The sequence below is a fragment of the Lissotriton vulgaris genome, chromosome 2_1 (assembly GCF_964263255.1).
Source record: "Lissotriton vulgaris chromosome 2_1, aLisVul1.2, whole genome shotgun sequence".
Lineage (NCBI taxonomy): Eukaryota > Metazoa > Chordata > Amphibia > Caudata > Salamandridae > Lissotriton > Lissotriton vulgaris.
In genome coordinates this window covers 2,034,086,969-2,034,102,938 of record NC_141687.1, presented here as the reverse complement: position 1 = coordinate 2,034,102,938, position 15,970 = coordinate 2,034,086,969, and the positions used below count along the sequence as shown (strand labels likewise).

Below are 15,970 nucleotides of genomic sequence, written 5' to 3'. Positions count from 1 at the left end.
TAGTTCTAAGAATGCAGCGGTCCTCCCATGCTTGTCTTTCACCGGAGTCTTTTAGACAGTCATGGCAGTTGCACAAGTCAATCCTAGAATTATAAACAGGTATACAAGTATGGAGCAGGAGTGAACTTTTCACTAAACAACTTACCAGACTGTCTCCGTTAACAACGAGTGCATAGTCACCAGTGACATTTTCCGCCGAAACAGCTATGACTTTTTCACCTGGATGCTTTCTGAAAAATACGTGACCTTTTTCTCGGCATACGCCTTGTCCAAATAGGCTCTCTTGTGCTTTCCTGTGGAAGACATTTATAGAACTATTTCACAGACTGACTGCCAGGGTAGGATGGGGACAAATCCATTGTTGATTTAGCGTTAAGAAAAGGTTCCCATATGACATTTTTAATGTAATTTATGGCATACGAGTAAAAACAATTCAGCTTGGAAAATTAATACAATGTCAGTATACACCTATATATAATATTATTTATTGATAAAGATAGTGTCCAAAATATATTTTAGCGAACATTTATGATAGATTAAACTAACTTGTATTGTTAGTTTAATCTAGCATAATTATTAACTGCATAGTGATACACTCTAATAAAACAATAAATTGTACAGGGAAAAGTAGGATTAGCCAGCGTGCTAGACCCTTACTGAATAAATCCTTCCTGGCAGAAAATAATCATCCTCTGCATGTATTCTATTTTGCCTCTAGTATGTGTGTTTTAGGTCGAGCCTACGCAGTGCATGCGCTGCTCTGCGAGGCATGCTGCATTAGAGTACGGACTTGAAGCTCCGCACATATTTTTCATTGGTGTGTGTCACTGTCCTTTGTAAATGCTGGCTTCTGATTTGTAAATAGGCTGGTTAGTCCCTCCTTAGTACCGCCTTGTCTTCATTTGTAACTTACCATGAGGACTGACCCTTTTACTTCTTACACGGAATGTCTTATTTAGTCTGTAAGCACTATTTTCTTTAATGAGTTTCTGGTACTGCAGGCAAGACATGCTTTCCTGCAACATTCAGCACGCCATTCAGCCCGGACAATGGACCGAACAATGGCGGCCGCATCTTTGCAGTGTAATAGGTTTCACATTTATGAGAGTTTGAGCTATTGGCATTGTAAATGACAATAACTTAAACTCTCGCAAATGCGAGACCTATTGCTTTGGAAATATTTTTTGGGGTTGTCTCCAAGCGCCCGGCGGCAGTTGCACGTTAATAGAGGACATGCCCCTTTCTTTAGACCAGCCGCATCAATAAAATATGGCGCAGCCGCCATTAAAATGAAAACACTGTTTGGGCGCTTTTTCCAACAAATGCTTTTGAGGTAAAAACACCCCATAACACGCTTTCACTTTAATGGCGGTTGCGCCCCTTTCTTTAGACACGGCTTGGGTTGTGGCCTCTATTCACGTGCAAGCATGGCATGGGGCACCGGGAAACAAAAATATTTGCAATTGAAAAGGTCTCACATTTGTGAGAATTTAAGCAATTGTTAATTACAATGCCAATAGCTCAATGTCTTGTAAATGTGAGACTTATGGCATTGCAAATACTTGTTGGCTCCTGAGGCCAATGACACACTTCCGAGGGTGTGACACCTAAAGTACCATGCTGTTTGATGAACAGTTAAGAAGACACCAGTCTTTGAATGTAATGCTCTCCTACAAACATGGGTTGTGCTCTGACTTGGTTTAAACTTTCTACACCCACTGTGGTTATGTTTTTACAAAATAAAGGAGAACGCTACCACCCACTGGGGTTTGAATGCTTAGTATTGTGTTTCGTGAACCGCCAGTACCACAATGCACTGGAGGCATGTGGGAATTAGTGATAAAACGTGTCCACTGGGGCGGGACAATAAAAGTTGGACAGGGGTATCATGGCACTGGGAGCTGTTTTTCTGAGATGTTGGTGGCTCGTGAACAAGAGCGGAATGCTTGAAACGTGTTAAGCCAGAGTTTTCTTTTGGATGAAAGTCTATCACCGACACTGCTGCAGCCCTCACAATAGGAGTGAGTACTCCGGGAGGCCATACTCACAGGGGCAACCTTTTTTGTGGATACATAACAGCCTTGCTCAGCAGCGAGGATGGCCTGCCACTACATTGAGGATCGCTGGTTCTCGAAGAACGTTGAGGCCCGCACAAAGGGAACATGAGTGTTCCATTATGAGGAGCGTGATATTGCAACAGTCTTGGTTTTAATTTTCTCCACCCACTGTTGCTATGTTTTTAGAAAATAAAGGAGAATGCTACCACCCACTGCGGTTTGAATGTTTAGCATTGTATTTCGTGAACTGCCAATACCACAATGCACTGGAGGCATGTGTGAATTAGTGATAAGACGCACCCACTGGGGCGGGACTATAAAACTAGGGCTGGAGTTTCATGGCACTGGTAGCTGTTCTTCCAAGATGTTGGTGGCTCGTGAACAAGAGCAGAATGCTTGAAACGCATTGCGCAGGAGTTTTATTTTGGATGAAAGTCTATCACCGACACTGCTGCAGCCCTCACAATAGGAGTGTGCACTCCGGAAGGCGATCATCACAGAGGCAAACATTTTGTAGGTACGTAGCGGCCTTGCTCAGCCGCGAGGAAGGCCCGCCACTACATTGAGGATCCCTGGCTCTCGAAGGACGTTGAGGCCGGCGCAAAGGGAACGTGACTGTTCCATTATGAGGAGCGCGATATTGCAACACACTTGCTTTTAACTTTCTCCACCCACTGCGGTTATGATTTTTCAAAATAAAGGAGAACGTTAACACCCACTGGGTTTTGAATGTTTAGAATGTTGAACTGCCAATACCACATTGCACTGGAAGCATGTGTGAATTAGATATGACACGCCCAATGGGGTGGGACTATAAAGCTAGGGCAGGGGTTTTATGGCACTAGTAGCTGTTCTTCCGAGATATTGGTGACTCTTGAAGAAGGGCGGAATGCTTGAAACGGATTGAACCAGAGGTTTTTTTCTTAATGAAAGTCTATCACTGACACTACTGCAGCCCTCACAATCCTCACAGGGGCAACCATTTTTGTGGGGATATATATATATATATATATATATATATATATATATATATATATATATTTATATATTCACTGAAAAAACCATAGGTTTCACACCTGTTATAGTTATGTTATGTTATGTTAAATTAGCTTATTGAGCGCGCTAACACCATTAGGTTTCTTGGCGCTATACAGAGGGAGCAGGGAGGAGAGACAGAAGATAGCATAACACAGAATGACGGCTAGTAATAAGCTACAGTGAAAAGGTGAGTTTTGAGGGAGGATCTGAATGTGGTGTAGGGGGAGGGCAACCTAAGAGAAAGAGGTAAGGTGTTCCAAAAAGACGGGGCTAAGAAAGAAAACCTGAGGCCACCGTGTTTCTTCCGCTTGAATCTGGGGACATAGTTAGGAATTAGCATTTAAAAAACCTATTAAATTCACAGAAAAAAACAGAGGTTTCACACCAGTTATAGTTAGCTGGAAATTTTACTGACATAAAACCATTGAAATTCCCACGTTATAGTTAGTTGGACTCACTATAACTTGCGCGTGTAATGCACTGCTGATGACATCACATATTACATCACTCATGACATGGTCAGTGACATCACTCACCCTGCCCCCTTATGGTCAATCCCCCCCTTTATTTTTGCCACCTCTTGTGTCTCGATTTTACCGAGAGACAAGATGGCGGCCGCTCCGGACTGTTTAGAATGTTTACAGACACCCGAGAGCCAATCAGCTTTCCGCGCGCAAGTCGCGTGTCGCGCCCGGTGTGCTCCCTGGTCCGTGCACCGGGGCGCGCCTATAGATATATATATTTTTTCTAACCTAAATTACTCAAAATCCACTGAAGCACATATCTTGAGACATAGCAAAGGCACATCGGGCTACCAGTCCCTACAATTTTGCCAAGTTTGGTTGAAAACCATTCAGCCGTTCGGGCTAAAAGTGAGGTCGACCGCCCTATGGAAATTAACCTGGAGAAAACAAGTTTTGGGACCCCCTTATATCTCGGCCCCAGCTTGACGAATCCCCCCCAAACTTTCAGGGAAGGACCGGGGCGCCGCGAGGCCATTTTGAGGAAATTTGCAGGCAGATTCGTCAACCGGCGCCAAAGGTATTCCAAATAGAATTTTGAGATTTAACAAAATTGAAAAAAATCCTAACTATAACTACCTACTGGCGACCGCCAGTAGGTAGTTACAGGACGTTATAGTTAGGCTCAGACTTCACTCATACAAATCCAGTGAAATTCAGCTGCTATAATTACCTGAGCTAACTATAACTTACGGCCCCACAATTCACTGCTTATGACCTCACATATTACATCACTCATGACATGGACAGTGACATCACTCATGACATCTCAAATGATATCTCTGATGACCTCATCAAGTGTGTGCAAGTGTGTGTAAGAGTTTATGGGTGTGAAACATATATACTAACATACTGTGAAACATATATACTAACATACTACAAAAAATAGATTAGTGTACTAGTTGTACTACTAATGAGTGAAACTATCTTTAACATGAGTGATCTGAGTGGGTGTATGACTGTCAGTATCAGTGTGTGACTCGGTAAGTGAGTGGCTGTATGGGTGTGTGAGGGACTGCATGACTGACTGTATGAGTGAGTGAGTGGATTTCTGACTAGGGCTGTAGGTGTGTCAGTGGTTGTATGGGTGTGTGAGTGGCTAATATGGGTGTGTGAGTGGCTGTATGGGTGTGTGAGTGGATATTGGAGTGGCTACATGGGTGCATAAGTAGGTATCTGAGCAGCTGTGTGGGTGAGTGAGTGGGTGTGTGAGTAACTATGTTGGTGAGTGGGTGGGTGTGTCAGTGACTGTATGGGCAAGTGAGTGGCTGTGTGAATAACGGTATGGGTGAGGGAGCAGGTGTCTGAATTGATGTATGAGTGAGTAACTGTGTGTGTAAATTACTGTATGTGTGAGTGAGTAGCTGTTTGAGTGAGTATACAGGTAAGTGAGGTGGTGTGTGAGTAGTTGTATTGGAGAAGAGAGTGTCTCAATGACAGCTAAAGCACAAGTTTCTTACCTTTGGTAACGATATATCTGTAAGAAACAGTAGTTCGTGTTAGATTCCTTACCTTAGAATATCCCCAGGCGTCAGACTGAATCCGGAAAGTTTTGCGTAGCAGTTCCCCTGTACATCGGTTAGTGTCGTCTGCGGCTCCGCATCCGTCGTCGGCGCCGGGATGACGTCGGAGTACTTAGATGCCGCCCTTGCACGCTGATGTCAGTTCTTATACACAGCTTTTCCGCGCCAGGAACACAGAGCCATGATAAAAACCAACACTGGTGCCATGAAACTAGGGCCCTCAAAGGGAAGAACCTTAATCCTAGATATTGGTTCGCAGAACGGGGAGGATGGGTGGGGCGTTAAGGAATCTAACACTAACTAACCCCAGCAATATCAACCCCGGTGGTGGGTCTGCGAACCAATATTCACCCCAGAAAGTCCTGGAGAACAGAACGGCCGAAAAAGCCATCTCTCCGGACTTGGCTGTCCAGGCAGTAGTGTCTAGCGAACGTGTGCAGCGAGGCCCAAGTAGCTGCCTGACAGATGTCCTGCAAGGGGACTCCCCGACCGAGGGCAGTAGTAGCCGCCGTGGCCCGAGTGGAATGGGCCCTCAGCCCAACAGGAGGCTGCTTTTTAGCCAAAGAGTAGCATACCTTGATGCACAACACGACTCACCGAGAGATGGTCCGTTTGTGCATCGCCCGTCCCTTTTTAGCGCCCACGTAACCAATAAAGAGCTGGTTGTCTACCCGGAACTGGCATGTGTGGTCCAGATAGAATGAGAGCGCACGTTTTAGGTCCAGATGGTGGAGCCTCACTTCCTCTTTTGAGGGATGCGGAGGCGGAAAGAAGGTGGGCAAGGTGATGGACTGCCCGATGTGGAAGGCTGTGACTACCTTGGGCAGGAAAGAGGGACGCGTTCTCAAGATAACTTTGTCCGGATGGACAGAAAGGAAAGGAGGTTTGGAAGAAAGAGCATGGAGCTCACTCACTCTCCTGGCAGAGGTGATGGCAACCAGGAATGCAGTCTTAAGAGTGAGAAGATGAAGAGGGCAATTGCAAAGGGGTTTGAAAGGAGCGCACATTAAATAAGTAAGAACAAGGTTCAAGTCCCACTGAGGCATCACGAAAGGAACAGGAGGAACATGTGCGTGATGCCCTTCAAGAATCTATTTACAACAGGGGACTTCAAAAGAGAAGTCTGATCAGGTAGCCTTAAAAAGGCTGAAATGGCAGAGAGGTAGCCCTTGATAGTGCCCAGAGCAGAGCCCTGCTGGGCAAGAGAAAGAAGAAAGAGAAGAACCTCTGCAAGGGGGGCAGAAAGGGGATCCACAGCCTTTGCTGTGCACCATGCCACAAATTTGTTCCACCTACAGGCGTATACCGATTTCGTGGAGGGACACCTGGCTGCCAGAATCACATCACAAACCTCAGGTTGCAAGTCAAATGGCCTAAACTGTCGCCACTCAATCTCCATGCATGGAGGTGGAGACTGGACAGGTTTGGGTGGAGGACCGACCCCTGCTGCTGAGACAGAAGGTCCTCCTGAAGAGGCAGACGAATTGGGGGATCGACTGACATGCTGAGTAGCTCGGGAAACCAGTATCTTCGTGCCCAGTCCGGAGCCACAAGGATGACTTGGGCCCGGTCGCGCCTGATCTTCTTCAGGACTCTGGGCATAAGTAGTATAGGCGGAAAGGCGTACAATAGACCGCAGCTCCAATCGCGAAGAAAAGCGTCTCCGAGCGAGTGCCGCCTTGGAAATTCCAACGCGCAGAACTGATGACATTGCACGTTCTCTTTGGTGCCAAATAGATCTAACCAAGGCTCTCCCCAATGCTGAAATAAGCCTCCCAGATTGCTTGCAGACTGCCCTGAGGTACCGACGGATAGAGCGGGGCCTCACACACCGAGCAATCACCGGGCGAGGTGAGGCTTACCCCAACAAAAGCTGGGGATGAAGAATTAACTCTGGAAACCACATACATATGAGACATATGTCGGGTAGGGTGGTGAACAACCACTGATCCATATTCTTCATACTTAATTATTATTGTTCGTTTTTTGACACAATTTGATACACTTGCAGTAGCACACAATATCCTTTTAGGTCCTGAAGAAAGCCGGGTCAGTTACCCTCTCTGCTGAAACATGTTGACCTCACTTCTAGCCAAATGATAGTAAAAAATATATTCAAAACTATCAGGCGGTTTTTAATACATGGCAGGCGCACAATCCCCAATAAACATATTTTTTGTCCCCCTAGTCATTTTTAACACACTTGCACTGCACTCCACCAGTCCTTACACCTTGGATAAACCTAGAGGCTGAGTCATCTAGAGAGCAAGAGGTCCATTACCTCCGTACATGTAGCCCATGTACTATCTTGGCTACATGTGACCCTTCTCTCTCGGTTTTCCAAATGACGAAGCTCCGCCAAAAAGGGTGGGCTGATGGAAACCTTACTTCAGCCTGTGATGGGACAAGCAATGTATAACTGGTGAACTGCACTTGCTCTAACATAGGCATTTTCTGTCACATTTCTTCAGACCGTTGTTCTTCCTATAGTTATGAAGGCTCTGATTTAGGGGTACGAAGTACAACTGGTCTCTAAACATTGCCCCCTAGACCCTCCCCCACCTTCGGTGTTTTTTGAAATAGGCCTTGCGCCACGTCCGAATTCAGACGCCATTCGTGATCCATCATGCACCGGCGGCTGAGTTTGTCCACCCCGGCTTTCAGGGAACCTGCCAGGTGCTGAACCACCAGAGAGACGCCCTGGTTTTCCAGCCATTGCCAGAGACGCAGAGCCTCCTGACAAAGGGTCTACGACCCCACCCCGCCCTGTTTGTTGCAGTACCACATGGGGGTGGTGTTGTCCGTGAACACCTGCACTACACTTCTCCGGACAGAGGGAAGGAATGCCTTCAGTGCAAGTCGGATTGCCCGCAGCTCCAGAAGGTTGATATGGAGCCGGGACTCCGCCGGAGACCAGAGGCCTCTGATCTCCGCCTTCTCCCATGTGCGCCCCGAGCCCAAGAGGGATGCATCCATCACTACTACATGCTTCGGTTGTGGTAGGGAGTGGGATTTGCCATTGACCCAATCGCGGTCCATGGGCCACCACTGCAACTGTCTCGCAGTGCCCTCCGAGATCAGGACGTAGTCGGACAGGTTGCCCTGATGCTGGGCCCACTGAAACTTCGGGTCCCACTGCAGAGCCCGCATCCGCCACCTAACGTGATGCACCAGAAGGATGCAGGAGGCCATCAGCCCCAGAAGCCGCAGCGTCAACCTGACCGAGACTCGGATTAAAGGCAGAAAGATCGGAATCAGAGCCTGAATATCCCGAACACGCTGTTCGGGAGGATAAACCCGAAACTGCGCGGTGTCCAGAACCGCTCCGATGAAGAGGAGCTTCTGAGAGGGACACAGGTGTGACTTCGGCACCATGATGGAGAACCCCAGCAGGTGCAAGAGGTCGGCCGTAGTCTGGAGGAGGCTGACGACTGTCTGGGGTGAGCCTTCCTTCAACAACCAGTCATCGAGATAGGGGAAGACTGACACTGCTAATCTGCGCAGATGGGCTGCGACCACCGGCATCACTTTTGTGAACACCAGAGGGGCGCTGGTAAGGCCAAAGGGGAGCACGGTAAACTGAAAGTGCTTGCGGCCTTCCGTAAACCGGAGGTAACGCTGGTGGGCCGGCAGGACGGGGATGTGATCCAGTCTTCCGGGTCTAGTGCAGCTAAGACCTGAGCCAAAGTCAGCATCTTGAGCTTCTCCTTCCGGAGGAAGCCATTGACGTTCCGCAGGTCCAAGATAGGGCGTAGGCCCCCTTTGCTCTTCTTGGGAACAAGAAAGTAGTGTTAGTAAAAACCACACCCTACTTCTGGCCCAGGAACGCGCTCGATGGCCCTCTTGGCCAAGAGGGCCGTAACTTCTTTTTGCAGAAGTTGCAAGTGATCCCCCGACACGCGGTGGTACTGCTGTGGCATGGCTGGAGGGGTCACCTCAAAGGGGAGGGAGTATCCCCTTCGGACGATATGCAGCACCCACTTGTTATGTTATGTTATAAAAACTCTTTTATAGCGCACGGCTACTCCATGGAGTGTCACAGCGCTTTGGCAAAGAGAGACGTAGAAGGAAAATACATAACACAGTGCCCTCCACATGGCAGCAGAGAAATTACTGGGCAAAAAGCCACGTCTTCAGGTCCTTTCAAAAAGCAAGCAGGTTAGAGGTAGTTCTCAGAGCAAGAGGAAGTTTGTTCCAACAGCACGGGGCCAGATACCGGAAGGAACGACCTCCAGTACGAGCACGTTTTATGATGGGAACAGCTGCTTTGGCCTGCATTGTGGACCTCAAGAACCTCCTAGGAGCGTAGAAAGCCATCCGCTTCCGGAGATAGTTAGGGCCGGTCGAGAGGAGAGCTTTAAAGGCCAGAGTCAAGATCTTAAAAGTGACTCTTTTGGCAATCGGAAGCCAATGAAGTCTCTCAAGCAGCTCCGACGCGCGAGCCCTTCGCGGCAGTCCAAAGATGGCTCTAGCTGCCGAATTTTGTACAACCTGCAAACGAGCCAGAAGATATTTCGGGAGGCCTAGATAGAGGGCGTTCGCGTAATCAAGACGTGAACCTATCAGGGCCTGAACTATGATTTTTTTACGTTGGAGGGATATTAGAGGAAGGAACTTCCGCAGCATTTTTAAAATGACGAAGTATTTTCCGATCAGCCCTACAACCTGGGGTCTAAAAGAGAGATCAACATCGCATAAAACATCCAGATTTTTGGCTTTTTGCGAGGTGTCCTCCGGCGGTGACATGTCACGCGACCACCAGGACTTCCACTCGGGGTCCGGAGGACTTCCAAAGAAGAGCAGCTCCGACTTATCCGAGTTGCATTTCAAACTATGCCTCTGAAACCATTCAAACACGGCTTCCAGACATTCCCTGATCTGACCACTGTCAAAATCTTCACCCTTGTTACACATAAAAAGTAGCTGGGTGTCATCAGCATAGGATATGATCTGGGCACCAAAAGATTCCACTACCTCCGCTAGAGGGGCCATATAGATATTAAAAAGGGTGGGGCTCAAGATGGACCCTTGAGGAACCCCCACCTCCAGCGGAGGCATTTCAGCGGAAAACGGGGGTGCCCAGACCACTTGTCGGCGGTTGGTGAGAAATGACTTAAACCATTTCCACACCGTCCCCCGAAAACCGATCTCCCAGAGTCTTGAAAGGAGACCAACGTGGGGAACGGTGTCAAACGCAGCCGACAAGTCCAGCATGACCAAGCTGGCTTTCCCTCCTCCATCCAAAGTCTCTCGAATGGCATTGGTAATCTCTACAAGGGCAGTCTCCGTGCTATGATTAGCTCGGAAACCCGATTGAGAGTCGTGCAACAAGTTGTTATTCTCAATGAAGCTGGAAATCGAGAGGTGCACGTGTTTCTCAATCACCTTAGCCAGAGAGGGAAGGAGGGAAATAGGTGTATGTGATGGAGAGCCAGTGGAGGAGGTGATGGTGAACCCTGCCCCCCACTGGCATCGAATGGGCCTGAAAGCTCAGACTAGGAAGGCTTTGAGGCGGATGCTGCGGGGTGGATGTGGACTGGCCTTGCCGCTGTCCCCTGGCACCGCCACGGCGGTTACCACGTCCGCTGCTGCGCTGGATGTTAGTCTGCGGCCCGTGGCTGGCAGGACGTGAGGGGGCGCCCCTTCCTTGGCCACGAAAGGAGCAAAAGGCAGAAGTCTGCTGGCGCTGGCCCAACGGGCCCAATGACTTGGCCTTAGCCTTGGAGTCCTTGAAACGCTCAAGCGCACTGTCTGCCTTGTCGCCAAAGAGGCGACGGCCATCAAAGGGCATGTCCATGAGGGAATTCTGGACATTAGCCAAAAAGTTGGCGGACCTCAGCCAGGCATGGCAGCGAACCGCCACCGTTGTGGAAATCGCCCTGCCCAGCGAGTCAATGGTATCCAGCCCACATCGGATAGAATACTGTGCTGCATCCTGCCCTTCCGCAAGAGCTTGACCGAGTTTGACTAGGGCCTCCTCCAGGCAAGGTGGCGGCACGTTCACGACCGTGTCCCACAGAGAGTGAGTACAACGGCCCAAAAGGCAAGGGTGTTAACCGACTGCAACCCCAAAGTAAGTGAGGAGAACAGCTTCTTACCAAACTGCTCATAACTTTTGGATTACCGATCAGGTGGTGCAGTCGGGAATGTGGTCTGGGAGTTAGAGGCCTGGAAAACCAGGCTCTCGGGGTGGGGTGTACATGAAGCTAGGGTCGCCCGGGGCTGGGCGGTGGCGCCTGGCCACGTTCTGATCTACAGAGGGACCTGTAGCGGGCCTGGACCAAATGCCCAACAGAATGTCAGTAAGGGCCTCATTAAATGGCAGTAGAGGCTCCGAAGAGCTTGTCTGCGGTTTAAGGACCTCGGTGAGGAGGTTAGTCTTCACGGCTGCGACGGGGAGCTCAAGACCCAAGGCCTTGGCCGCCCTTGTCAGCACCACGCAAAGTGTCCAAACCACTGGCCTCCCCTAGATCCACTGCCCAATCCTGAAACGACTGGCAGTCTCGTGCCAGAGGGATGTCAGACCCCTCCCAGTCTGCCTCGCCTCCCATCTCCTGATAGTCAGGTTCAAAGGATGGGGCCGGATCATAGAAGAATTGCTCTTCTCTCTGCGTTGAATGCGGCGTCGAGTGACGCCTGTCCGACGCCGGATCTGGACCGAGAGAGGGACCGGGAATGACGTCGTCCTGGGAGGTGACACCCTGGGGATCGGTGTCGGCGGAGGGGTCATAAGGTCGACCAGCAGCGACCCAGATCCTGACCCGGATCCGGTGTGGCCCAGCGGTGTCGCAAACCGAGTCTTCGACGGCGCCGGGGCCGATGCCCCCGACTGCGCCCGAGCCGAATCACCGGCCCGCTCGGGCTCCCAGTCAGGGCAGCAGGGCCCGAAGGCACCACAGCGGGACCCGACGGAGGAGAGAGCGACCTCATGGCCATGAGGAAGGCATCGATCTCCTCCAGCGTCGTGTTCAGCCCAGAGACCAGCGGGTATGGAGCTGGCAGCGGCGCCTGCGGCTCTGGCGGAGCCGCGTGGGCAGTGTCACCGAACCCCCTGCCGCATCGCACGAGTGTCGGGGGAGTCAGAAGAGCGATGTCGACTCTTTGACTTCTTGTGCCTCTTACCTGAGGACTTGGGGCCCGAGGAATGGCGTTAACTCGCCGGGCCTCGATGACTGTGGCCCCGAGACCAGTCTTTCAACCTCCTCCTCGACCTGGACCGTGAACAGCGCGGGCCGACTGCCGGAGCTCGAGGTGCTTACGGGACCGCTCCAGCCTAGCCTTCGATGTCAAGGCCCGGCAGTTGGGCACGACTTGTCATCATGGTCGGCCCCAAGGCAATACAGGCACCGGCAGTGGGGGGCGGTAACCGACATAAGTCGGTGGCAATCGGCACAAGGCTTGAACCCGGGCATCCCTACCGGCACCAATAGTCTTTACGACTCAAAACAGGAGATCGAAAAAGTTAGTCAAAAAGCTTTTTCCGGATCTGCGCTTGCTCGTGCGGAAAAAAGAAGAACTGACGTCGGCGCACGAGGGCTGTGTCTAAGTACTCCGACGACGTCATCCCAGTGCTAAAGACGCAGACGACAGACGCGGAGCCGCAGACGACGCCTACCGACGCGCAGGGGTTCTGCTACGCAAAAATTTCCGGATCCAGTCTGATGCCTGGGGATATTCTAAGGTAAGGAATCTAATACTAAATTGTTTCTTTCAGATAAACATTTCACCTGTACATAGGTACACAATGTTGAAGAGCTCATAATGCTTATTTACACCTGTAAAGTTAATCCCTGCAGTCCTCTCCTATTGAGGTCTGTCCTTCAATCTAGCTGTCACTCTGTTATCATGGCGATGTATTACACAGATGACCTTCATCATAGAGACTGCAAAAACTCACAAAATCGGCACAATTGGGTTGTTGCCATTGGAAGACAATGAGAGTAAACCACACTGGTATTGTCGCTATGAACACTGGTTTGTGATGATGGTAGTGACAGTCCTCTCTTACTTACTATGATTAATCCTCCAATGAGAGCGTATTGTTTAAATTTTAAATACCACCATTTTCATGTTGCCTAGTTGGAAACAAGTCTGGAAGAAGGGAAATGCCAAAACGCGTCACTTGCAAATAAATGAATTGCATGTTACCCAATGAGATATCTATATATATATATATATATATATATATATATAACGCGTTATGCACTTTTTACCAGCTGAACTAAAATAAAGAATTTGTAACCTGATCCAGTGGTCCGTCTCCTGGTTATCGCTTCGCTGACCCGACTGAAGGATTGGAAGTGGCGTGATGGAGTTTCGTATATATATATATATATATATATACATAGATATCCATTATAGGATTATTAGGTCTGTAGAAATAATCATCCGGCACTCCAAGGAAAGTTTCAATACTCGGTCTGTTTATTTAAAACGAAGTTTACATCTACATGTTTCAGCAGACTCACGCTGCCTTGTTCACGATGCCTGAGTGCCATTACTTTGTCAATAAAATACACAAAAAATATAAATTGATACTTGTATAGCGCACTACTCACTCGCAAGGGTCTCAAGGCGCTTGTACGAATACCACTGTGGAACCCATCCTGGCTTTCCCTGTGAGGCGTCCACTCCTGGGCACCCCCAAGGTGGAGGCCAGGCATCCTTAGCATTGTGCAGATTAAGCAAGCTATTGCCCAGATTTGCATAGTGGGACTCCATGATTGGAATATGCACTGAGGCGAGAATTATCAGGTCCGTGGAATATTGAGTCCAAGACCCGCCGAGGCGGGGAATTGAACCCTGGTCCCGGGCTAGACCTCTGCATCAGGGTATGCTTCTCTAATCATTGAGCCACACTTCTCCACAAAACTAGTCGACAACATTAACAAGAGACTCAACACATTGTATTCAGGGCTCTACTGCTTGCAATCTGGCAGCCATTTTATAACATGTTCATTCTTTATCAAGAAGCATGTTTATACTTCACAATTTCATCATCTATCACTTTTAAATCCTCTTTCATGGAATTTGATCAAAACAATGACATACATTATAAGAGTCAAATGGTCAAACAGATTGGATTTTTATAATTCGCAGGAACTTCAGTTCCTTGCATTTCTATATCCAATAATTGTAATTGATCACATTTAAAATTTAATCATAGTGCATATAATTTGTTAAAGTGCAAGTGCAAGTGATTTTATAGAAACTTAGTTTCAATATTGTACTCTGGCAAATGCCTGTTTCGTAAGGTGCAATTCTTGGCAATATAAAGTGCTAGTGCTTATCTGCAAAATAAGCAATTTCCCTACTTTAAAGTCCTTCCATCACTTTGGGACATCCAATTTTTTAGAAAAAAGTGCAAATGCCTCATAAATACAACATATGACCTGTATAAAAAAGTAATTTTCTTATATTTAATATAACCAACTATTTTTGCACTTTTAAAAAAAGGGGGACCTAAAAATCATTAAAACACAATTCTTGGTGATTAGGATCATCACACAATTTTCTTCTACAGTGCTAGTGCTTTTGTAAGCCAGCCATTCCACTGATATATGCCTTTTACTTCATTAACCTTCCATACTTCAATACAGTACAAAGATTACTAAAAGTGCAAGTGCATAATAGCCAAGGATTAACTCAAGATTATGTCTTTTCAGTAGAGCAATTCATTATGTTGTACGTTCCTCGATTGATGTGAACATTTACAACAATTAAAAATAGGGGGAATTAAAAACATGAAATTAATGGTCCTACATATCTGCAGATTCTCTTTTTCTCTCTTCTTACATTTCAGGACAGGCAAGTATAACGACCCTCATCTACGTTTAACTCCTGGGGTTCCTTGCATTTGAACTCCAATATAAAATATGTTTCTAATTTCCTGAGCTCTTTTTCTCTGTCCCCCCGCTCCTTTTCCTGAGGACTTCTGCTATACAGGTGTACTACAAGCTCACAGGGTTACTTTGGTGATGATTTTCAAAATGTTTTGCAATTGGGTAAGTTCGGTCTTCATTTACGATTCTCTCCTTTGCTAGATCTACAAGTCAAGAAACTTCTAATAGTAATAGTTTTATTAAAAAAAATCAAAAATTCGTGCAATTCATGCTGTGCTGGAAAGCCTTGCATATTGAGCATTTTTTAAAATCTGGTTTCTGTTGTAGCCGCGTGGGGGCACCTCCCTTCCTTTCTTGATAATCACTTCTGACAATCATATCTTTCAGGGATTTATATCTTTTATACGTGATGTCAGGATGTCTTTTCACTCTAGAGCCTAACACTGGGTCATTTTTTATCAGATGCCAATGTTTATTTAAAATAGATCTGATTTCTTTATGTATAACATTGAATGTTATTATAAATCTAGAATTATCTTGTTTTTTCTGCTCTTCTCAGTTTTTTCCCTCTCTTTGGTTCTAGATGGTTCGAATAGGATTTTTTGTCTTTCTAGTTTCTAGTCTTGGTCGATGCCCCTTTTATAACATCAGGTAAATATCCCCTCTGTATGAATCTGTATGTCATATCTTTTTCTATTGCATTGTATTCTTCCTGATTACTACATGCCCCCTCGCTTTGTATAATTCCCCAAAGGAGATACTCCTAATTAGTGCTGCAGGATGGGCACTTTCCGCATGGAGAACTGTATTTCCAGAGGTCGCTTTTCTGAACACTGTAGTCTCCAATTTCCCTCCTACTGGTTTTACCCAAATATCCAGAAAGTCTATAGTAGTCCTACTATATTGACCTACAAATTCTAGATTCAGGGAACTTTGGTTAAGGTCCTTGATAAATAGCTCTATATCCGTCTCCGTGCCCTGCCACAGCA

General features: G+C 47.6%; 1 protein-coding gene across 1 annotated transcript in view; it reads right to left on the bottom strand.

Moving 5' to 3' along the window:
* Window positions 1–15,970, bottom strand: part of ATP8B4 (ATPase phospholipid transporting 8B4 (putative)) — a 3,619,152-nt gene that overhangs the window by 676,541 nt on the left and 2,926,641 nt on the right. Inside the window, exon 20 of the mRNA XM_086958264.1 lies at window positions 146–293. Coding sequence (XP_086814390.1) covers window positions 146–293 — 148 coding nt within the window. The remainder of the gene's footprint in view (window positions 1–145; window positions 294–15,970) is intronic.